The sequence below is a fragment of the Pezoporus wallicus genome, unplaced genomic scaffold, assembly GCF_028554395.1.
Source record: "Pezoporus wallicus isolate ANWC-B61680 ecotype Strahan unplaced genomic scaffold, APGP_CSIRO_Pwel_v1 contig_818, whole genome shotgun sequence".
In the NCBI taxonomy this organism is placed as follows: Eukaryota; Metazoa; Chordata; class Aves; order Psittaciformes; family Psittacidae; genus Pezoporus; species Pezoporus wallicus.
Genome location: NW_026636248.1, coordinates 4580491 through 4606148, shown reverse-complemented (window position 1 = coordinate 4606148; position 25658 = coordinate 4580491). Strand labels below are relative to the sequence as shown.

At 38.7% G+C, this 25658-nt stretch overlaps 1 protein-coding gene across 1 annotated transcript in view; it reads left to right on the top strand.

Annotated features, from left to right (window-relative positions):
- GMDS (GDP-mannose 4,6-dehydratase) overlaps nt 1–25658 on the top strand; it is a 422575-nt gene that overhangs the window by 156886 nt on the left and 240031 nt on the right. The window contains exons 5-6 of the mRNA XM_057399362.1: nt 3947–4139; nt 4996–5100. Coding sequence (XP_057255345.1) covers nt 3947–4139; nt 4996–5100 — 298 coding nt within the window. The remainder of the gene's footprint in view (nt 1–3946; nt 4140–4995; nt 5101–25658) is intronic.

Sequence of the window (25658 nt, the reverse complement as noted above, 5' to 3'; positions counted from 1 at the left end):
CTGAGGAAGTTGGGGCTGTTCAGCCTGGAGAAGAGAAGGCTGCCTGGAGACCTCATAGCAGCCTTCCAGTATCTGAAGAGGGCTTATAAGGATGCTGAGGAGGGACTCTTCATTAGGAACTGTAGTGATAGGACAAGGGGTAAGGTTAAAACTTAAACAGGGGAAGTTTAGATTGGATATAAGGAGGAAGTTCTTTACTGTGAGGATGGTGAGGCACTGGAATGGGTTGCCCAGGGAAGCTGTGAAGGCTCCATCCCTGGTGGTGCTCAAGACCGGGTTGGACAGAGCCTTGGGTGGCATGGTTTAGTGTGAGGTGTCCCTGCCCACGGCAGAGGGGTTGGAACTAAAGGATCTTAAGGTCCTTTCCAACCCTAACTATTCTATGATTCTATTTTACTCTCTCTCAGGCAGTCCCATTGAGATCAGTGCTCCAGCAAAGATTATTTCTATGAGTGACATCTAAAGAATATGATTCTGTATTTGGTTTCTATAGCTCAGACCATGGCCTTTTGTGTGTGTGTTGTGCATACATGTCAGTTCTCTTTTGCACATCCCTCTTAATGAGGTCCCTACATTATTATTTTTTTACCTCCATCTTTCTGCTGGTCCTGTACAAAATGATGTTTAGAAGGAGAGGCAAAAACTGTGGTAATGGATAACTCAGCACCTTTTCCTTCCCTGCTTCATTTGTAACTACTTAATCTAGTATTTTATAAAACTCTTTTATATTGTTAAGTTTGAATTAGAATCAAATTAAAATCCAGTGTGCACTAATCTGTATTTGCCATGTTACTGCCCCACTGCACAGAGAGTGTCTTAACAGTCCAGCGTTTTTGGTGTTGGAGGTTTCAGTGGATAAAACCATTTTTTATTTTTATGAATGCCATTCTAGTCTAACCTGCACTCCAAAATGAAATTAGTTTAGTGATCTGAGCCCTGTCCCTCGTGATCAACAGCCCACTTCACAAAACCACCAAACAGGCACAAAGCTGGTGTTTTTTTTTCTCAGGGACGCGCAGACCCAGCCAGTGCAGAGGCACAATTACCTCAGACCCCAGAGAGTGATTTTTCTAGGTGAAGACTGAGGTCATTCATAAGGCAAAAGGGGAAAGCATCTCTTGTGAAACTGGCCTCTGCATCAGCCAAGGAGAGCAGTTCTCAGGGCTGCTACTGCAGGCTCATTGCTCACTCTGATTAAGAGATCTTGTAATCTGGGATCTCTGATTTAAGACCACCTTAGTTATATGTGTCATATACTTTGTAGTAGAATATGTAAGCAATAATTGCATTTTGGGTTGATGTTTTTAGCAGATTGTTTGTTGGAAAGAGTACCTTAATATAGGTAAATTCCTGGTTCTGCTACAATTAGTGTTTTGCCTTTAGTTAGAGAGCTGGGTTGTTACTGTGAATATGTGAAGGTGTTAGCTATATGGTAAATATATGATTTCTGTTCATTAGTGCATTATTGACTTGTATCACCTGTTAAGATGTTTTTGCAAGACTTTGACAGTGAAGCTGTGTCGTGGTTTAAGCCCAGCCCTAAATCAGAACCACGCAGTCTCAATCTCACTCCCCTCCTTTCTTCCCCCTGCGCCACTCCTGGAGGAATGGGGAGGAGAATTGTAACAATGCAACTCCCAGGTGTTGTGATAAGAACAGCCCAGTAACTAAGGTATAACACAAACCACTGCTGCTACCACCAATAATAATAATGATAAGGGAAATAACAAGGGAAGAGAATACAACCGCTCACCACCCGCCAGCCACTGCCCAGCCTGACCGAGCAGTGATCTAACCCTCTTGGGTAACTGCCCCCAGTTCTACCTCCTGGGCATGACGTGCTGTGGTATGGAATACCTCTTTGGTCAGTTTGGGTCTGGTGTCCTGTCTCTGCTTCCTCCCAGCTTCCCCTCCTCCCTGGCAGAGCATGAGGCTCACAAAGTCCTTGGTCAGAGTAAACATTACTTAGCAGCAACTAAAAACGTTGGTGTTATCAGCGCTGTTCCCAGGCTGAAAGTCAAAACCACAGCACTGCACCAGCTACTAAGAAGGAGAAAAATGACTGCTACTGCTGAACCCAGGACAAGCTGAAAGACCTTAAGTGGCTGTCATCTTTATGTCCAACTGATTAAAACAAGAAATACTCAGCATTTCTCGATAGATAAGTTCTCAGTTTCAGCTGGGTCATACCAGGTTAACCAAACAAAATGTCAGATTTTTTTTTTTTTTTGAGTTTTAGTAAAAAGCAAAAAAATGAAGTTTGTTTTCAGCCATACCATTTTGCTGTTTCAGATCAAAACTGTGTGAGAACCTTTTTGATTTTGGCGCTCAGTAACACAATTTAGATTATTTCATACCTGTATTAAATTAAAAAAAGTGCAAATTCAAATTAATCTTATTATTTTTATGTCATCTGCTGTGTAAATAAGCCTTAAATCTGTAGTGATTGCTGAATATGGAAGTGGCTTAACAGGAGAAATTAATACAGAACTATATATCTGAATCTGCAGGGAGCCTGAAAAAATAGCTGGTAAGTGACAGGTTATTTTTCACAGCACTAACTCAGCTTGTCCAGCTATGGTCATTTACTCTCTATTGTAATAGTAGTTACCCTATTCTGAAGACTAATGAAGGGGGGATCATGGATTTGTACTCTCTGTCTTTGGTAGTGTCTCTCTAACCTTTAGCCTAGATCATATTAACAAACTGTAATGTTGCCTTCACTCTAGGGCTCATTCGTGAAAGTCAGTCATAAGCCAGAGGGGACATAGGTAGGTTAATTCTTGCTTGGGTTGTGGCAATGGAGATTGCCTTAAAGGTCCATTCCGTTACTTGTTTATAACGTTGGCAATATAAACAGGGAACTTTTTTCCAAGAGCTGGCATAAGCAGAATCTCTAGATTAGAGAGAGGATGTAGAAGGAAGAAGGAAAATGTCTCTGGGATGGGCGCTGGTGGGAGAAAATCCTTTAGAGTCCAAGAGCATTGCCAGCACATCCAAACAGCCAACCTGTACCCATCAAACAGGGAGAGTGAGCTCCCTTCCGAGCATTTTTCACTCCTGCCTACAAATTAGGATGGACGCAACGCATATCTTACTTTCAGCTTCCTTTTCTAATTTTTTGTTTTCTTCTTTAACTGTCAGGAATAGAATTAATATATTTTTGAAACACTCCAAAAACTTAAACACAATCATTCTCTTGTGGCCTTTGCCACAATCAAGCTCATTATAAAAATAACTGAGAACTACTGGAGCAAGGAGAGAAAGAAGAGTTTTGGCCCAGCAGCGTGCATGAGTTCATACTGTTTATTATCATATGTCAGCTGCAGAAGATATCGGGTTTCTTTTGGATATCTCCACCCTTTGCTGTCCCACTTCATCATCCCTCTAACCTCTGTGCTAAAGCTCTTGCACACCTTAGGTGGTATGTCATTTGACAGCAGATACTTCTAGTCTTCTTTCCATTTTGATGTGTGTTTAAATTCCAAAACTTTGGACCTTGTTCAAGTTTGTGTGTGTTTTTTTAACAGGTTTGTGCTATTGTGCTGTCAATTTTTTTAACGTATTTTTGACAATTTTAACCAAATTCAAGTGTGGCAAAGATATTAAGCCCAAGTGAATATTGTGAAAATTGGCAGCTGCGGAGGTGAGACAGTGCCTGATAATGCTTCCACTGTGAGAAGGCTTACCCCTTACTTCACATGGGAAAATAATCCTGAGAGAGAGATCAGGGAACACCAGCCTTTTGGTTCTGCTATTTATGGAATTCTTGTTTATTCTTAGAAATCCTTTGAGGGTACTTTTGTAAACTGAGCATCTACTCTGTACTAAAGTGTCTAGATAGTCTGTTACAAGTGATGTATTACTTTGGTTGGTTGTACATGATCACAGCATGTTCTGGTTCCCTAGTAAAGTTGGTGGTTCCTTATTTCTTTCTCTCCCCAAGATTTCTTTCGACCTAGCAGAATATACTGCTGATGTTGATGGGGTTGGCACTTTACGGCTCCTAGATGCCATTAAGACCTGTGGCCTTATCAACTCTGTGAAGTTCTACCAAGCCTCCACCAGTGAACTTTTTGGAAAAGTGCAAGAAATCCCGCAAAAGGAGACCACCCCTTTTTACCCAAGATCGCCTTACGGTGAGGATCACTGACAGTGTGTGTGTAGTGTCTGTCTGTCTACTCTCCCTGTTCATGTCTCAGAGCTGAAGTCATTTGGGTGTGAGATTAGACTGGCGATAGAGCTAAAGTGACTAGACATGTCAAGAGGCATGCCTTTATGAATTACTATATAAAAAGTATTTGCTGCCATTGCCTGTGGGTTGGAAATTAGCATCTCACTTCACAAGACCGTGTTCATTCAGTGCAGAGGTAGGGAGCTGTTGTAGAGACAGGGGGAAGGGCAGCTCTTCCTTCACAAAGGGTTGTGAGATACCCCTGAAGTGATAAGGTTTCATATTTTTTGTTGCCTAAATGAGAAACTCCCAGGAGCTCACGTCTTCCTTCATGAACTCGCATGAAATTTGAAACACTTATTAAAGCAATGTGCATGGAGGACTTTGGTGATAAAGTTTCAAATCAATTTGAGTGTTAAGGCACCAGATTTTTGTTTTTATTCCTCCAAAGCAATTTTTTTTTTTTTGTTTTTTATTAGCAAAGGTCACCACTGTGGCGTATTTCACACGCTCTGGCTGTGTTAATTATATTGTAAAAGAAAAAGTGCTTGAGTGTGCAGAAGAAAACAGTGAGAAAATGCCCTAGTGCTTCCTGGCCAGTTCAGGGGCTGCAGAGAATAGGAGTATTTTCCCATTCAGATGCTGCTTATTGGGACAGATATTTTTTTCTATATGAAATGTGATGCAGTTAGGGACTGAATCAAATCCTAATGCACTCTGCTGTTGAAATGTGGACTTGTGTGTGGGAGAGATGTGTATGCCTGTCTGAGCTGTGTACAAGCACAGTGGATATATGTAACACTTCAAAATTATTTTTGTAGGAGCAGCAAAACTCTATGCCTACTGGATTGTGGTGAACTTCAGAGAGGCCTACAATCTGTTTGCTGTGAATGGCATCCTCTTCAATCATGAAAGCCCCAGGAGAGGTTAGAAAATCCATGTGAAACTGTTCCCAACTTTGTGTGCATCTGACCGGAAAAATGAAACAATGCATCCACAGGTTTCATTTAAACTTGCCAAAATTCTGTAGGGAGGGTGTCATGATTTGTAGCCTGCTCACAGTGTTTAATATAGCCCTTCTGGCAGTCTCAGAGCCTGCAGAACAGCACCTTTCCCTTTCAAGCATCATTTTGTAACCCTCTGATGATGGAGGGAGGCTTGTGTATCTCATTTTGTGTATCGTTGCTCTCAAGAGACTGCAACAATATAACATCCCTGAGTTTTCTTTCTATATTGATCATCAGTTATGGCTAAAATGTAAAAATGACACCTTAAAAGGCAGGTTTTCTGAACACTTAGGAGGGCAACTGCATAACAGACGCAATTTCAAGTGTGACTTGTACTCAAGATTTTTATTTGTGCGTAAATGTCACATTAAGAGGCAGGAATAATAGACCCTCTAAATTCATAAGGCTAATTAGTACAGCCTGGTATACTTTGAAAAAATTGTGAATTGTAGCCCCTAACTTGTGACAAGATGGCTTTTAACACATGGCTTTAAAATGGCTGTTAAATCCTTAATAGCAATGCAGCTTAAATTCCACTTAATCATCCCTTTTCCTCTTGCAGTCCTTCAAGAACAATTAATACTGTTATTTAGTTTGAGTAAGAGTCCATGGTTGATTAAAAGTCTTTTGTAAAATGACAGTTTTCCTCTGCCCTTAAAGTACTGTGACTTTAGATAACACTCTAAAATTAAACTTTAACACAGAAAACTGGCATTGTGGTCTATTTCTAAATGAGAAATAACTTCAAGTTTTACAGGAATGCAATTATATAAATTATAGTCTGGCAAAAAAATATAATAGTTTTAATCATACAGACAAATATAAAATTGACCATAATTGCAATTCTGCTGAGAAAAAAAAAAAAGAAAGGAGTGAGTGTCAGAAGGATTTAAATATTGATTTCAGTCTTTGGGAGTCATAGCTGCGAAACTTCATAGTACACGGACTAAGCAGCATTTACAGTAGGGGGTGCGCCAAACGATGGTAGAAGTTGGTGCACAGGAGCAGATGACAGTACAAGTTCAAAATTAGAAAAAGGAATCAAATTCACTAGATGATTGTTTCATTTAGAAGCCCTAGTACTTTGCTTTCTTTTAGAGAGATATTCTTGGGGAGCTGTAAACTCAGGTCCAAATTGCTCTGAATTATCATTGTGCAGTTAAAACATTCTGACCAACATAAAGAATGAAGGAATATGAAACGACAAATAGTAGCCTGGCACGATTTCTAGTAACACTAAGGAGCAATGAGATGGAAACTGTAGGAACACATTTACCATTGCTGCTGCTTCTCTATAGCCTTGTGAAATTTTGAAGGAGGAAAACTTCAGTGCTCGTTGCTATTTTGAGCCCTCTCACATTTGTTCCAGCTTTGACACTGCTGCAATGGAGCTTCCAATCCGAAGTCTCTTTTCAGCACATTTAATGTCTCCATGGAGAACACAAGCCTGTGCTTTGAGGTCTCAGGCTGTACTTTTTGTTGTGTGTATATGCTGGGTGTAGTTTTAACCCTGTTGTGCCATGAGTCTTGTCTTAAGATGGTTTTGGTTGGCTCTGTGTGCCTTAGCAGGCATACATGCCATGAAAGCGACTGTAACCACAGCCCAGTGCCATTTTTGTGGTATTTTTAGGGGAGAAACTCTGAAAATTTATACAGAGAAGTAATGGAAGAAAAGTAGTTTTGAGGTTGTTTCCTAAAAGCCATTCAGGCATTCAGCACTTTTGTAATGCTTCTGAAGACTGCAAAGGTGCTTTGGGAGGAAAAGAGTTTAGCTGGGATTTCTGATTCCTATGCAGAGCTGGTAATCCACATGAAAGTTTTAAAATGCGCTATGGTTTGGCCTCCTTCTCCCTCACCCCCACTCAGTGATTTCAAAGGTTGGGAATGCCTAAATAAACCAATACATATTTAATTCCAATATTGCAATTACATGCTACTGTTCCAGCTGATCTAGTGTTACAATGAATTGATGAGATGGCGATGTCCAGTTGATGGTGATACTAAGCACATCTTGTCTGCACGAAATAAAATAGCTCGGAATCAGCAGAGAGCAAAAGGCTGTGTGTGGCAGTGCCACTTGCTGAGGTGCAGAGTTGATCTGTCCCAACAGATAGTACATATTTTTTCCCCATATCTTAAGTGTTAATCATACTTCTGAAAATTCATGTAAGCTTCCTACAGTGAACGTGTGTATAGGAGAAGACTGTGAAGAGACAAATCCTAGTATTTCTTGTAGGCAGGGACCTGTAAGGTGTGTTACACTGTAAGGCAGTGATAAGGATGAGCAGAATGAATTTTTGGTACCTGGCAGCCTGTGTTGTGGACTGTGATCAAATACAGAAGTATTTGCATTTGTCATACCAGTACTCTTTGTGAAGAATGATGAGTTTCAGTTGCCTGCCAAGTGGCTGTTAGCAGCTGGTCATTGAGGTTGAGTCAAACAGACAATTGTAAAGAGATTGCTTCATGATCTCTCTTCATATAATGTTCAGATATTGTACTGCTGGGACAGCAATATACAAGCCTAGTGAAAGTAAGAGCTGTCTAATCTCAAGAGCTGCTTCCCTGACAAAGGAATTTAGGAATATACACCTCTTACTTCAGAATACCAATTCTTCTCCTTATCCTTCTCAGTTTTAACTCAGAAAGGAGCACCAATAGTTAATCTCATGTAGCCTGTACAATAATAGGGAAGTCTACAGAGTTCATAAGGGTAAAGAGTGCTTAAGTCTAATATGAGAGGTTTCCAATTTCTCAAAATTACCAAGGCTTGAGAGAAGTGCTGGCTTTGAGAAGTTTCTTTGATTTTCCACTTTTATCTTGCTCTCTAAGAAAAAGACCGTAACAGGAGTAGTTCTTGAGATATGACACCATACTTCAAATCTGAGCACTTAAGTTTGCTGTGTGAGCCTGCTTTTAAGTCTGATGTTTCATATTCTGACAGCCACAGTGACTTTACAAAAAACACCAGTGATAAATTCCAAGTTGGTTGAACCTACTGTCTGAGCCTTACATCTTAGTTCTGTAAAGGTGCAGCATTACTAAACCACATGAATACTTGGGTCCATACTCAAGAGATACATATATATGTAACAGATAATATTATCTAAAATTTCACATGGAGTAAAACAAGTGGCTATGTTAGACTAATCATAATAAAATATACATCTACTTTGAGCCTTTCTATAGTACTTTCTAATTTTTTCTTTGTATTATATGTACTACCCTTCATTTCTCAGTCAATTTTATCGTTTTGGAAGACAAAATAGTCACTTTTTGACCAGTACATGCATTTCAGCTCAGATAAATCAACACAGCTGCAGCAAAGTAAATAGGGTCATGTTGATTTATGCCAGCTGAGTATCTGGCATAGTACTTCCAGTAATAGTCTCGGGAAAATACCTTGCTAAAGCTGCTCTCTTCAGTTACTTCTGTCAATTTATCCAGGTATAGTTCAAGTATTTGCTGATTTCTGACAATGCCAAAGGATAATGGGATCTTTCATTTCTGAATCTTATTTATTATCTGAATATGACATTAGATGAAAAGCGAAATGCTTTGTACTATGGTAATAAGCTACAAGGTGGCCTCTGCTTCTGAAAATTAACAAACAAAGGAAAATCTACAAACCTTTCCCAAAATGCTGGGGTTTTTTTGTTTTGTTTTGGTTTTTTTTTTCTGCATGAGATACCAAACTGGGGAGGTGATGGCCATCAAGTTGCCGGTGGTGGTTGAACATGGCTCCCAGTATTACCAGTGTGGAAACGTCTGCCCTTTGGCAATATTGGAAGCATATTTCTGTTCAGTGAGATGGTGGTTTTGACAGTGGAAGAGTGAGGCAATTAGCAAGTCTAGTTTTCAGGAAAGCTGGGGCTTGATCCAAACCTTTTATACACCATTGGAAAAGATTCCTGTTCTTTTGCTGGGCTCTGGATCTCATTAATACCTTCTTTTCTGTCTGAGAAAGCAAACTCTTTGTTGACAGTGTCATTTGTTTCTTCCCAGACAAGCCCATACTTTTTTTCTCCTTAGTTCTGTGTAAGAAGTTATGTGAGGTTTACAAGATGTGCCTTTGGATGTCTGAGATAACTTTCTGATTTGGTTAACCACTTCATTGCTTGCCTCATCTGATCTTTATCTGCCAAGATGTACAAACATGTACAGCGTGTTTCCCGACACAATTCAGCAGAAGTTCTGTTTGTTTTTTATTGGGTTTTCTATTTTTTTTTCCCCTAAGTAATAAATACTTTGCCTCCACACATGACATCATTGTGTAGATCATTCAGCAGGGAATTTTTGTTTGTCTGATACCAACCCTGGTAAAGCAGTTGTCATCAGACCATCGCTGTATAGCCAGAGGGAAAGGATACAACTGCTCATTTCTGTGATCTCTTTCAGCTGAGAAGGAAATGGCTAGGTGTTAGATTGCAGGCTGAATGTTGTCAAAGTACATGTAGTAAGATTAAAATGAAAAAAAATAAAATAAATCAAGATTTAAAGAGAATGAGGAATGTTCTTTACTTCTATTGTGCATCTGCATCACAGGTTTGCCAGGGAAAAGGGGTAAGAAGTTCCCCTACTCACTGTAAATATGTTTGGGTATCTTTTGAACTTTTTTTGTTGTTGTTACATCTTAATAAGCTTTCAGTCTCCCTTTTGCCCCTATGGCACAGAGAAGGCAGAAGCAGATGGTGACATCTGCTACTGACTTTCACAAGAAATCCCAACAATCCCTACTGTAACAGCTGCTCTTCTGCATCTCCTGTAAAGAGATGTAGCCAACATCTGACTGATTTCCGTTTATTTCTTTTGTTGAGGGGACTAATTGCTAGTCTCCTTTACACACTTTCATGCAGGAGGAGCTTGGTCAACGTGGTCCCATTGGAAATATTAAGGGCTTTTGCTGGTGATCTTTTTTTTAAGTTTAGTCCTGTGAAAGACATGTGTAGAATCTTCATTGCAGGTATATGTCTCTTCGATTTAATACAAAATTCCCCAGCCCACAAGTATATCGGAACAATGAAACTCAGCAGAATGCTGCTTGTGTCTTGCTGACCTCTTGCTGGATGAGAAGAATGCAGGTTGGCTAGTATCATCAGGAATCGTCTGCCTAGCATATTGAAAACTTGATGGCAAGGTACCGTGGCCAATGTAAAAGGAGTTACTCAGACAGTTATGTGCTATAGAGCAGCCAAGATCATTTCATGCTTTTTAGTTTGCATGTTTCAACAGAGAAAGCATGCAGTGTCCTGAAGACATGCATTCTTACTGTCTTTTTCTCCCTGCTGTGAGACTGATGCTGCTAAGTGATCCATGCAGGTGTTTCGTTATCTACACATGCAGTTTAACATCAGTGGGGGTAAATGTGGGTGTTGGAGTCTACTTGTACAGATGGATTTGCAGTAATATTGACTGTAATAATATGCAAATGCTAGGCAATACCTCTCTGCTCTTTTGTCTGAGTACGTTTTTTTCCCCTTGAAAAAGATCTGATATTACAAAGTAAGTGAATTTAGCTAATTTTGCAAACGTTGAACCTCATACTGACTAACTAGTACTGATCTGAGCACATCACAATATATTGAAACTTTTTGCTAATTTTTATGGTTTATGTCATCTTAAAACGCCTTGTTTCACTTTCCTCAAACTAGCCAATACTGATATACAAAGGCAGTGCAATCACACTGAAGTACAAGTAGGCTTCCCCCTGTGAACCTGTGTTTTAAAAGCAGTACCAGGCTTTGGAAATAACTGAAGGCTGCATGCCCGTACCTTTGGGCATTCAGATAGTCCAGGTCAGTGCCATGGAATTTGTTACATGTGGACAAAACAATCATGAATGTGAACTAAACCAGGTTATAAAAAGATATTTTTCTCAACTGAGTCACTGATAAAGAAAGGTGCTGTGTTGAACAGTCTAATTACTAAATCTTTTTGATTCAGTCTTTGCAACAATAGTTTGTGGGAATCATCACCATCTCTTAATGTGGGGCGTTTTTTTCTTTTCAGTCTTGAAGTAGCCCTCATTCTATACTTCTTTCTCTGATGCACTTTTCTGAGGTCTATCACCAGTTTATCTACATACGAAAACTAAGTAATTTCTTGCCTGTGGCTTTAGATTTTTGAAACAGCTGTATTCGCAACCCAGATCTCTCCTTGAGCAAATTATTATCTTATCAGATGCATCTTTTTGTCATTAAATCATGTGCTCCCTTGTGGTTTATACTGTATTGAGAAGTTTTTGCTATTTTCCATGATTGATTTCAACTTTATTTTAATCTTAAAAAAAAGGCAAATCATTCACACAATTTACAAAATGTCAAAATTACTAAATTTAGAAAACTTTAACATCCAATTCTTAACATATCTCAGGTTATATTAGCAGATATCCGTGTTAGTTTCTTAAACTATGAATTTACAGACGTTTTTTTCTCCAATGAAATATCAGCCCAGAATTTTGAAATAAAATGCCGTGGAAGATAAGGAAGTCAACAAAGTAAACAGAATAAACAACAAAGTAAACAGAGTGGTCAGAGCATGTATCTTACTTGTAATGTACTTACGGCTTCGTTAAAGCACAAACTTGTAGCAAGATTTTTAGGAATAATGTGGTTTAGGTGCCTATTTCCCCATTTTTTCCCCTTTATTACATTTATCTATCCCTGAATGTAATGCAATGGAAAATGTTACCATTCTGCTTTTTTGCATATGTATAAATGAGAACATGAAATGAAATACAGGCAAGAATTGGGAGGTTTATATGTTGCATGTTACAAAATAGCTTGTATGTGGATTTTCCAGAATGTCAAAACAGAAATGCCATAGCAGTTTAACCCGTAAGTCCATTTAGCCTAAGTATTCCATTGTCCTTGCTGGAATATTAGAGGAAAGTGTAGGACACGGTATAGTTACGGAGTGGTCATCTCAGACCCTAGTAGCTGATGGGTAAGAGACCATACATGAGGGACGCACCACAGTCCACTGCTCCCTCAGACCAGAGATCTTAGAATTAAGTCCAAGCTGCTGCATATGAGATCCTTTCTAAAGGAAACAACTTTGGCTAGGGAATAACACCTCCTTTGAATTCACCTTTAAGTCATAGCTCAGGGGAATCTAGAGCCTAGGGCAGCAGAGCACAGTGCAGGATACTGTTTCTCCAGATGTGGAGGCTCAGTGACACTCAACCACTTCTGTATTTCTTGGTTTTGTCATTTGAAACATTTATTCTTGCAGTTGCTTTTTTTGCGGTTATATCTACAAAATTCTGTTGAGATACACTGAGATTTCCTCCTGCATTTTTCTCTCAAATTTAAATAATGTCATTGTCTTTCTGAAATAGTCAGAGGCAAGAGAGGAAAAAAGTCACACACAGAACAGATATCACGTTATTATTGCAAGAGGTATATTGTATAATGAATCTAGCTTACATTGTCAATATTCTGTAAGTAATGAATGTTTATTATTTTATTCATTGTTAACATACAAATTATTTCCTAAACTTTTGAAGTCTTGTGTCTAAATATGATTGTTCACATAAATTCTCTGGAATATATACATTTCTTCTGAAATATACTGGTATAATTCTGCTTTGTCTGCTTCCTAGTATGTAACCCAACATCAGTAGTGCCAGTGTTCCCCTTGGAGTATGAAGTAACTGCCATTAGAAATTGGTTATGGCTCATCTTCAGAGTGCTGGGTATCACTGCAGATTTTGGGTATCATCTATCAGGGTGGAAACTTGAAAGCAGATTTATACATGCAGCTGTACATATGTGCTGATTGCCACACTTACCAGGCCTGCCTTAGTATCTGAAACATTTTCTCAGCAGTGTGCATCCTATTTTCCTTAAAATAGCTCTCCTAAACGTTAACACTTCCCTCTTATTAGAACTCTGCTTACATTGTCTTTTATATTTTGAGAAAAAAAAAAATTTAAGAGTAGATCCATTACAAATGCATGTTGTTCAGAGACAGTTATTTGAAATTAACCTAATCGGTCATTTAATATCTGGGAAACTTAACAATAGAGACTGTAATTCACAATAAAACAGTTCCAACGTTAGTGGTTCAAAAAACATTGCAGAAGAAAATGTCAACTGATTGTTCATCAATAAAGTCTTCAGGATTCATTAAAAATAAAGTAATGGGAAATGCAATATATTCAGATGTCACCTCTTAGAAGATTCATCATATGGTGGGATTTTATACCAGGTTTTTACCAGTTGTAAGGTCAGAAAGTAGGTTAGCGCATTTGATCAAAGCTTGGTTTGAACTTAGGAATACTGCCAGGGAGTTCTGCCTCAATTGTGCCAAGTCTTCACTGAAAGTTCCCAGAAAGGTGTGCTTAAAAATAGGAAGCAAAACACACAGACAAACGTTGCATGTGTAGGTAGCTTCATTTCAGACCATTATATGCGCTATGTACTTCTTGGGGGGTGCATGAAAGCTTTACATTTATAAATATAACCAATGTCACTTTGAAACAGGTAAAATCATAACAGTGGGACAGATGGCTGATTGTGTCAGTCTTGTTCATCTAACTGCAGGTGTTTTTTGAGCAGATCTTAACCTCTGTTACAAGGGTTTATAGCAGTATATACTGTCAGTTTTATGTGTTTCCCACACTCTTCATGTGAGCACACCTTGCCAACCATGCTGAAATATTTCCTTTTCAGGGATTTGCTTTTCATAGACACTTAAAATTTAATTATATGTTCTACTTAATTGTTAGGCATCAATTGGCAAATGAAAGCTATGTCCAAAAGCATGAGTATTCTCAAACAGCTTGCAAGTAGTTATTGCAATTAAACCTGATACCACATGCTATATAGATTGTTGCAATATCCTCTGCATATTTTGATCTGTATCATATCTCACCCCTACAGAATGATAGTTGTTAAAACAAAGGGTTGTAGGTCACAGTTTGCAGTTTCACATGAAATATTTCAGGGTTGCTCTTTGGCATGGGAAAACAAATGAAAACCAAGCCAACAGAGAGAATACAATATCATGTTTTCTCTACTTGCTCTTAATTTACGCCCTAGGACATGTGAGTTTGAGAACCACTTCTATAGAAATGCTGCAGGAATGCTGATGGATTTGTGGTTTTGATGGTGAGAGCTTGATTTCATTGCATTAAATGTGACTAAATTTACAAGTAGTGAAAGAATTGTCCAACAAAGCAACTCAGACCTCCAGTTTACTTTTAAAGAACATAAGAAAGGATTTTCTCGTTTATATTAAAAACCTTGTATTAAGAAAGGTTTAAGGTGTTTATTCGTTGCATCAATATCAATCAATCGATGGACTGAGAATATTTGCCAGAAACTTTAAAATAAAATCCTATAGTAATCCCAAGTCTAGGCGGTGCAAATCTGGAAAAATCAGAGCTCATTCTGGATTTAAAACAAATCCAGATGTCATGTGCAAAACTTCAGTAACACACAGAAACATTTTACTTTGCATTTCTTTTTATAAATTTTTGAAACAGTTGCTTTTAAGTTATAAATCTTTGTGCTTTCTTGCTGACACCTTTATTTTCTCAGCCCCACCTCATGCCCATATTCTGAGTCACTGGTAGGCATGTGTGAATCTATTAGGGCTACTTGAGTTGCCTGGTATGCTATGTGCTTTCACTTATCCTGAGTTTCTATTTGCTGCAGACTGTAAAAAAATTACAAGCTCTTTTGTTGCCATTATTATACTTCTTCAAGATATATGGAGCACCTTCAAATATAAGGAACAGTCCTTAAACTTCCTAAATTTTACATAATTCTGGAAAATTAAGAAAACTGAAAAGTTTATCTGGACTTCAATGATTTATTGGTTACGGATGGTATCACCGATGAACTTTATTTTAAGCATTTATTCTGAAGTGCCATTGAATCTTCAGCAAAGCCAATCTTGCGATCATACTAGGCATTTGAGTTTGCAAATGTTCCTTTTTTCCACGCTCTTTGCTTGCATTAATATCGCATGTGTCTGTCATTGAAAATCAGACCAGTAATTGCTAATTTTAGCACATGTTTTTCAGCAGGAATGTGACTTCCTTGTCTCAAATCCTCGCATATATTTTTTTATATCCTCTAGGTATGTTGTAAGGAAGGCAGGAGGTGGCAGAAGTGTTCTGTCCCTTCTTTAGTAGCGGAATGGGATGACTGGCAATAGTAGTGTGACTCCTGTCATGCTCTCTTGGGGTAGCCATTAGGTATCATGAACAAACCTCTGCCTTCTGCGAGGTCTAAAACTAGGCAGTGTATGCGCTTCTCCTTTTCTGAGCAGCAGAATGGAGTGCTGCTGTGTCTTCTGAGCTGTAACCTGTCCAGGTATACTATGATTTGCAGGTAGTGATTTGAATCATTTGGGCATTGATGAAAATTATGTATGCTTGTCATGCATCTGGGCTACACAGTAGTACTATGACTGTCCTTTATATTTAGTATGTCTTTGTGGAAATGACAGTGTTCTTACATTTAGGAGAGTGTCTCTGCCTTCAGCTCAGCGTGGTCTAGCATCACCATTCTTTCTGTGTTCTAGTTCATGGTTTCTTTTTGCAATGCTCCTCAAGTTTCAGATACTCTGTTCTTTAACACAGTTTTAATTTTCTCATAGTCTCAAGCCCATTTCTTTAAAGCATATGCAATGGACACCAGGTAGCTTGTGTTTTGTTTGCATCTTCAGGTGAGGATGCTAATTTGAACGAGTCCTTAACTGGCAAACTGAGCATGTAGCACAGATAATAGGCATTTTTCTTTAAACCTGTTCAAGTTTCAAACAAAAAGTGTAGCACATATACAGTTGTTTTATTTTTAGCATATTTAACAGTCCCCACAGACCATGCAATATTTAAGAAAAACAACAAGATTGATGTAACAGTAACTCAAGCTGGGAAATTTAAAGCTTGATTTCGTGTAACAACAGTAGGCAAATGCTACCTTTGCTGCCTAGTTCTGACAGTGCTGGTGTTACTAAAGAACTGGCAACAGTTTTTCATGCTCGTGAATCCAAGTTCTATTGCCAAAGTAGCATCAGAAAAGTAACCGGTAAGTAATAGGTCTTCATTAAATTTTACTTGTGTCTCATAATGACACTTTTCTTAAGAAAAGTATCATAATCTTGAACAGCACTTAAAGGAAAAATAAGCTCTTTGTTTTGAAATCATGGGATGAAGCAATTCTGGGTTTGAGTTCATTAGAGTGCTCCAGTTATTGCACAACTTTGGTCTACTAGCAAGTAAGTTAAGTGTCTCCTGTCACTTTGCTTCCACAGGTTACTTGTGGGTTTGGTGGTGTGATGATATCATCTGCTTTACCGTCACATTTATAGACAGTGATAACCAGGCATCAACACCCATGAAGAAACCCACAGAGTCACCAGGGAATGTTAATTTTTTCCAGAAGTGTGCATGTATGTATGTGGATGGTGCTTGAAGATGGCTGGCTGTACATGCAAGTTTGATGAATTAGTATGTTCAGTAAAATTTGCTGTAAAGGCAGAATAAATTAAAATTATCCAAATTGGTAGTATACTTGAGGGTTCATTTGAACTTAATGTTGTTTCTACTGGTTATAATCAGGTAGTTTAATATTTAATACAAAGTCTTGGTATTGAATAAAAAATCCTGAAAGATTTAACACTTAGAATATGCTTTTCCTCTAGAGTACTGAGGGGAAAAAATAGAACATTAATCCTCAATGGATTAAAAGAAATGCCTCTTCTTATTCTGTAGCCTACCTGAAAAGAAATGCTTATGCAGCTACACGATACAGTATGTTCTTTTTGAATGTTTCTGCCTTTCATTACACAGAGTATTATAGCCATAATCCTACAAATATTTAAAGAGGCAACTTGATGCTTACAGGCTCTGACTCTAAGTCTGATAGTATTGATTTTAAAAAGGAAGTTATTACTGGTAAGTGAATAATAGCTCAGTTGTCTTGATCAGATTTTCAAACCTGCTGTTTGAAATGAAATAAATGACAAGAGCATTCAAATTTTTCAAAGCACTGGGAGGCTTACATATTGAAAAAGTGAGCATTTTATGGAAAGCTTTTGAGACAGAAGCATAATGTTAATAGTTTTAAGAGGACCTGATAATTCTCTACTTCTAAAAGCAGAAGTAGTCATCTATGTCATGATGACGGAAGCTACCTGGAAATGTTGGTTTGGCCTCCTTTCCCTTTTACTCTAAACCAATACTTGTGGGGAAAAAACTGCTAAGTTTAATATAATTCATTTAAAAATTATATAAAAATTGTGACTCCTGTAATATAAGAACATGGGCATATGACACTTGAAAAATACCAATAATTTTATAACAAGTAAAACAGCATGAAGTAATAGTAAATAGTTTGGCTCAGATCTGATTTTTTTTTTTACTCGTTAGTTCAGTTTCATCAATAATTATTTATCTGCTTAGTATTTCTGAATCGGTTCAAGCTGAAAAATACAAAATTTTGAAATATGATAAAGGAATTTCTTCTGGGAAATTCTCTGTTAAAGAATTATTCTGATCCAATAATCAGGTATTTCTTCTTGGATCAGTTCTGGATTAGGTTCCACAAAGATTTTAGTTCAGGCAAGAGTTGTGGTTCAGTTTCCATTTTAGAATTTTTTTTTTTTTTTTTTAAAAAGCAGTTAAAACAATTTTCAGTTCAGTTTAACTCTGGGGAAAGAAAAAATAAACAGCTTTTTCACAATTTGGCACAGCTTAGATGCATTGTGCCCTTCACTCTGCTTGGGTAAACTGCTTTATTTGGTTGTAGTATGTCCCTGGCTGACACGTGAGCTGTGCAGTGCTGCAGTGTTTGACTATCATGTAGTGCCAAGGAATATGTAGGTTCAAGGAGAAAGATTTTAATGGGGTTAAAATAAATTGTGGAAACAGTCTGTATAATTTTGTATTAGAGTGAAGTAATTTGGAGCGAGCTTGCGTTTGTGTGTAGATCTGCATGACGCTGTGCTTTTGAGAACATCAAGAAAACATGGGTATTTAAAGAAAAGGGGTGGGGGAAGAGGGACAATATCAAATCTGAATCTTGAACCTGCATTTTTATAACCTTTTTGTATAAAATAGGTAAAAAGATTCCTTTGTCATGAATAAAATACTGTTCACTAAATTCCATTGAAACCCTTCAGAAGAATTCCATTTTCGGAAGCTGGTATGCCTATAGTGTTGTCTTCCTTTAGATCCCTTATCAAATATTTTTGTAATGTTTATATTTAGAATTTCTGTATAATTACCCAGAATTTGATTGTTTCTTCTTTTTCAGCAACCTGGTTTACATTTTCTTTTAAATTGGCAGGTGAGATGTCAGGAGACATGAGTGGGTTTTTTAGCAACATCTTCCAAGCTGTGCAGAAACATGACTATGAAGCATATTTTTCCAATGTGATGCATTTTAACTATTTTAAAAGAAACCAGTGGGTTGACAGTTTAAAAATTCAACATAATTTTATCCATATGTGCCTCCAAAGTGTGGATGATATTGACTGGTGTTGATGTGTCACAGTTCAGCTTCATTAGGCATCTGCATAGTTGTGACACTCAGAAACTCAAGAGATGATGTTGCAGAGCCATGCCACAGGGGCTGCAAAAGGACATGATTGTCCCTTTTGTTTGAAAGCTTTTTTTAAAACCTCACCCAAAGACCCCAGTCCTGCACGTGAATTCATGTCCCTGTCCTTTGGGCTCAGTTCTGCCCCTTCCTGACTCTGTGGGCTTTAACACATCTGTCTCTGAGGAGAAAAGCCCCTGCTTCCTCAGGACGCTTGGGGAAAGCTTTGCAAGAAGACTGGTTGCACTCATCACGTTGTTCCTTTATGCTTCTTCCATACGAAAGCAGGTTAAACCTGTTGTTATTTGCCCATCATATGACATCAGCCAATTCTGTAGCTGCTTAAATTTGAATTGAAATAACTGGAAAAATGAGGACTCTTTCTTAGATGAAATATGTGTGTTCAAGAAAATCATAAATAAGCTGGTTGGGTTTTTTTTTAGTAGATCTATCTTGTAACATAATAATTGCCAAAGTATTTACTCACAGGCACAAAATACTTAGAGAGTCTCCTTAATCTCCAATTATTGTTGCCCTCTTGTCTTGACCTCTCTTGAAGTGTTTTATAAACAATTTAAAGAATAAATGAAGTATTAGAAACAGTTATTATAGAACAGGCAAAGTTATTTGCTTTCCTTGAGTGAAGGGATATAATTTATAAAGGACTGATTACACTCATCTGTTTTCTGGGTAGCCTGTAAGTTTACTTTACCATGGCAAGGCAGAATAACAGAGAAATTGTGTCATGGGAGCCAAGTAAGATATTGTAGCGGTAGGAAATCCAGTTGCCTTGTTTTACAGCCATTTGTCTTGTCCGTCGTTGCTGTCAAATGATCATTTGAATCAAAAGCATTTAAAGAGATTTTCTTCCTTTTCAGTAATGAGAGCAACAGAGACTTTTATGCTGCAGGACATTCCTACTAGGTCTTTCCTCCTCTACCATGGCTACCTGCCAGTCCTTGTTATTATTAAAAGTTGCTTCATTTAGTACATTTTATGAAGTGGCTCTGCCTGGCTTCATGGCTTTTTACTTCAAATCTGCTCTTTTTTAAGTTATGCATTTGTATCAGAAGAAAAATCCATGGAAATCATGTTTGATGTCTTTGCCATACTGGTTTTAGCACGTTGCTCCTACCTTGCCTTTTGTTTACAAAGCTTAGTACTAGCAAAATTCCCTTGTGAGCCGTGAGGGTTACCTGCATGTGGAACCTACTCATGAGAGGTTGCTTCGAGATTATTTGGCTCCAGCTTTCAGAAAGAAGGGTCCTTTCTAGGAGGGAATAGCGTAAGGATTTCAGAAGCTCCCTGTGTATGTCTGCAGGCCGTTCCCACCTCTGCTGTGCACTTCTGTCAAGCAGGGATGAAATGAGATGGAAGGATCGGGGAATCATCAAAACAATGGAGCCTCTTGGCTCCAACACAGCTGGAGCTAGGAAAAAGATGCCTGCTCCTTCTCTCCTACATTGCTTTTTCTTTCTCTTTTCCAATCTCCCTGTGAGGCAGACAGAGTGGAGGCAGTAGAGCAGCAGGGAAGAAGAAAGGGTGACAGCGACTGTCTATTCCACATCAGAGGACAATTTTGTAGTGTCCCTTTGCAATTAGAAGAACATTTGTCAATCCTGACATCTGCCAACCATAGTTCTGCAGCCCCTGGAGAAGCTTGTCTTACTGAAGTGCCTTTGTTTTCCCAAGCAGATAAGAGAAGGGACTGTCATTTCCAAGATCAGTATTTGAGTGAAGAAATAGGGCAGGATGTTGTTGTACACACATATACAATTACATCTTCATTTGTAGTACTTCTGGCAGAAGCAGTGAGGTTGAGGAAGATACATTAGTGAGTGTCAGCATGGTACGATTTAAAATCCTACAGTCACTCTGTATTGTACCATAATTTTCTTGCAGGTCCAACACCCTTAGATGGTATCCCTTAGCAGCTTTAAGACATTTCTGAAATATTCCTTAGCTTTTACAGTCATCATTTTGAAATAGTAAATTCTGTGGGTAATCATTTGGTACTTTATCACTGAAAGGGTTAGGGCCCTTATTCAGAAGAGTGTGGTAAAGGGAAATCAGAGTTTGAGAGCTGATTTTTCTCCTGCTGCATCTGAATCCTCTGGGGGTACTCTGGGGAACAAATGTAGATTTGGCTGAAGCTCAAGGGAGGTCCTTGTCATGAGATGACATATGAAAGTTATGCATATAAGTACCAAGTCCTCATGCTCCCATAGTGTGCAGCGTTTCACAGCTGGGAGATAAACAGACTGTAGCTGTTTTAAAACAACAGCTATGGTTTTTCTCTGTTTATCTCTGTTTGCTGGGCTGTTAGGTCCCTTTAGGTTATTCCTGCATTGAGTCATCTTCCAGGTCTGTGTGTCCTGTAAATTAGGTATGATATTTTCTGCCAGATTTCACTTGTACCTGAGATGCTGGGGACTGTAAACTTTCTTTTAAAACTCTTGTGAATAATTGCCAAAAGGTGGTAGCTGCAGTATCCCCCACAAATGCACATTATGAATGGTCCTTTTTTAAGCCTAGAATTCCTTTAAACATGCCTGTTGGGTTTTGAGTACCTGCAGTTAAATGGTGTTGCTTTTGGCAGGGCTTGGTGAGCAAATGAGGCATAATCTCTCTGATCTCAGTAGTCTGGTCAGTCAGCCATGACATTCTCAGTGTCTTTTCTTTCTACACCCTGTCTGAACAGAGCCATAAGCCCAGGCAGCTCTCAGTGGGGTTGCCAAAGATTACCATGTGCAGTGAAGCAGCAGATGGCAGGACAGTGGAAAATATGCAGTCCCAATCCCTGGGTTCACATGGGGTTCAGGGTTAAATTTCAGCAATTTTTCTCCCTGCTCCTCAAGCTCCTTGATAAACTGCCCTTTGAGAGACGAACTTATCAGTGTGCATTGGGAAGCTATTTAAAGTTCTGTTTTATCCAGTGTTGGAAGTGTGCTCTAGACTGCAGCAGGAAATTTAAGAATTCTGTGGCCACAGCAGTTAGTCTTCCTCACCATCCAAAGACATTTGGGCATAAGAAATGTGGTAAATATGAGTACATCCTGGAAACTACGAAAGGGGTGAAAAAGAAACATTGCGAACTTGATTAGCTCAAAAATTGTGTAATGACTGAATGAGGGATGCTCCCACAAACTTAACTCAGACTTGTGCCTGTATGTTCTGATAACGCCCTTCCTTATTCCTTGCACAGGATGGACAGTTCTCACTTAAATGAGTAGCTGTTCAGTCTCTGGGGGACAGAGAGCAAGAAAGGAGCTCTTTGGCAGCAGATTTACTCCACGCCTTTTTTCATGGCCACTCTTGAATTCTTGCACTAAGAGCGATTTCATCCCGTTTTGACTCTTCCAGGGTGCTTCTCTCTTACTGTTTCGCAAATACTTAACTTCCTCAATTTCCTGTAAAACATTGCATTTTATCCCCATTTTTGGAGGAAGAAACTAAGGCATGGGGAAAAAAAAAAAACAAAAACAACTACATTGATTGATTGATTGATTGATTGATTGATTGATTGACAGGTTGATGTTCAGGATAAAATTCCCATCTGTTTGCATCTGAGGGCTTGGTAGACAAGTACACAAAGGAATATGCAGCAGTGACTAAATGAGAACCTTGATTTAAGTGACTTTCTAAGCACCTTCTCAGATTTGCAGAAGGAAACTAGCTGTTATTTATATTTTCCATAGCAGCATTAATCAGACTGAATTGTGAATCCATAATTTCTTTTTCTACAGTTCTTTATCTTTGCTTAGCTTCAGACTCCATAGGGCCCCTGCACTCCATTTCTAACAGGACAGTAGTCTCTACTCTCAGAGAAAGTCTATTCTCTGCACAGAGGACAATCCTATAAGGGCAAAAAAATGCAGTATGTAATTAATCTAGAGATGTTTTGTGAAACTGTATCATTGTACATTCAAAATAACACTGGCACACATAATCCTTACTTCTAGTGCTAGAATTTGCAGCTTTGCTCCTGAACATGTACAGAGTACATGTGCATGTATGTTTTTACTGAGAGCATGCACAGCTACCTATGGGGATATGAAAATTATGTGAAAGGTCCCACTAAAAATACAAAGCCAGGAAATTCAGAATTCGGCTAACTTTATGTCCTGGTTTCACCCCATTGTGCTGAAGCATTGTAGGCATCTCAGAACAGCAGGTGATCCGACTGCCTCTTCTGTTCCTAGAGGAAGTGTAAACTAACTTAAATGGGAAATATCACAAAAACAGGATAACAATGAATTTCAGGAGTCCACAAAGGAAGGAGTGTTCTTAAAAATACTGCTATTAAAACAGCAGTGAGCATGACAGGTTGAACAGCATTAAATGGACATTTTAGTTAGACACTCTGGATTTTGCCATTTAATCACTTCCCAAATGTTTTGTTACATATTTTCTTATGCAAAGTTTTTGTGGCGATTGGACGTGTTAATGGTGAAATGTTTAATTTTGGATTCTTCTTTCTAAATTTAAATCATCTGACTTCAGTGGAACTGCACTGATTTATCTTTCCAGAAAACTGAGTTCTCTGAGTTTATAGCTGCTTTTTTTTAATTTAATTTATTAATTACACTACAGAAACACTATTCCCACATGGAAAAAAATGCAGGCGTGGGATTCATTTTCAGTGGCAATGTTAGGAAAATGAAATATTCATTGAAATGTATATACATTTCAAAATGCTGCTGTAATTTTACTGTTTTCCTGTGTTCAAGTGATTTCCTCAGTAAATAACAGTGCCCATTTCTTTGCCTTGGTGCCTTTTTCATTTTAAAATGAAAATTGGCAACATACCCAGGGTTTGTCACAGAGGGAGGTTTGATCACAGCAATGGCTTTTATGCAACCTCCTAACATATCTTTTCTTCCTGTGGGAGAGCTGCTCCTCTGCCTGGTGGCATTTCCAGTTCAGGGTCTGGGTGTGGAAGCCAGAGCACCCTTGCTTAACTTCAGGGACCCCCGAGAGTGATCGTGGTCTGCTCTGAAATAAGGACATTACTTTTTATGGGAAGTTTAAGCAACCAGCAGTAACCACAGCTAGGTGAAATAATGTTTTTGTGGGCTCTCTGAATACAGGAGGTCAGCACAGCAAGGCCGAACATATCCAAGTCTTTCATGAGCAAAATGAACATACTGTCTTTGTTGACTTGCGGTCTTCCTGGTGTATTTACAGCCTTTCCCTCCTATTCTCTTCTTAAACTGTAGGGTTGGGTCTATCCGTGTGTTGTGTCCCATCCCCTCCAATTACTTTGAAGCCTGTTTCAACGGGGTTTGTTGTTAAAATCTACATTTGAGGGGTGTTTCTTTGGTTTTATCCAAGATAATGACTTCCAGCGTTGTCCTGTTCTGTCACCAGCAGCCCCAGTTGTCCCTGTTCAAAAGCAGAGTTCATGAAATGCGGACAGCTGGGACAAGCAGAGGGGGCTGAAAGCGCTGTGAGCTGATTTCATACCCCTGGTCGCACACCAACTTGACTGTACACAACAGCACACAGTGTGAAGATTTTTATTGACTCTTCTGTCAGAGCTGTGCATTTACTTGATAAGTAATCGAGTCTGTTATGATTCTGAAGGGGTTCTGTAGCTGGAACAATTCATCTTTATACTGACAGTACATCACAGTTAATTTGAGCATTTAATTGTTGGGATCGTCACTGGTGTTGGAGATGAACTTCTCACCACATCCTAGCTGAGGATCTAATTATTCGTAACAGAAGATGGAAAGAAATGTAGCACCTTGCATTTTATATGCCCTGTTGAAGTACTAGAAGAAAATATGCTGCCTGTGTTTGCAGAGAAGCTCAGATTTCCTTTTCTCTTTCTCTCCAGCTCTCACTAGTCTCCACCTTGCTACTTCTTAATGAGCTTTTTGCCAATGGGTGTTTCCAGCTCTCTGGAAATACAGTTCAGCTGTGTTTCAGGACCTCTCTGGGTGGCTCCAGGATTCCTGTAGCAGAGGTGGTTTATGAAAATTTAAATGCATTTACCAAATGATGTACTGAGGGACTAAAGGGTGCCTGGAGGACTACCACTGTCACAAAGCTAACCAGAAGAAAGTCCTAAGAGAGAAACAGTTGAGCAACAAAGCTCCAAAGGGAGGTACATGGATTTACGAACATCTTGAGTTATACTGTATAAGTGTCAAACCCATCTAGGACTGCTTATTAGTTTGTGTGGGAGGCAAAGTTTCAAGTAAGTTATTTGGCTGTAGCTAGACATTTTTTCTCTCTCCAAGAAAATACATCAGCACTGATTCAGCAAAGTTGTATACCACTGTGGTTGGTATTAAGGCTAGCTTTTATTACAGTCTTTTGCCTTCAGCAGAAGTAAAAGAAAGTTCTTTTACTCCTGACTTGAAGTGAAATTACACATTTCATACTCAGAAATGTGCACATTAAACGTTAGCACTAAGATGGGTGCGCAGAAAGGCACAAATCCATGCAAGACTTTGATTATACTGTGACCTACCACAAGCTGATGTTCCAGCCACCTGGAGCAGTTGAGAGACCAGCCAGACTTAGTGCCTCAGAGGTCAGAAGGTCCAAGAAACTGTATTAGTCAGTCATGTGTCACCAGGTAAGATTAAAAACCTTGCCTGATTCATCTCAAGGGAGTGCTAGGGTAAAATCTGAATGTCTCAGCTTGTACTATCAAACACCACCTTTTTTGATGTGCTACTGGTTGCTGAGAGGATGGAGGAGGGGAAAGACAGTGAGAAAAGGAAAGGGTGCTAAATTTAAGGGCACAGATGTCTGAACTTTGATAGGTATTTAACGAGATAAATTGAAGTTTGTTTTTCTGCAAGTTGCCTTATAATGCATATTTCCATTTTGTACAACTGCTACATTTTCTTCTTTTTTTTTTTTTCCCTAACTATTGTAGCACCAATTCAGCAAAGCATGTACTTA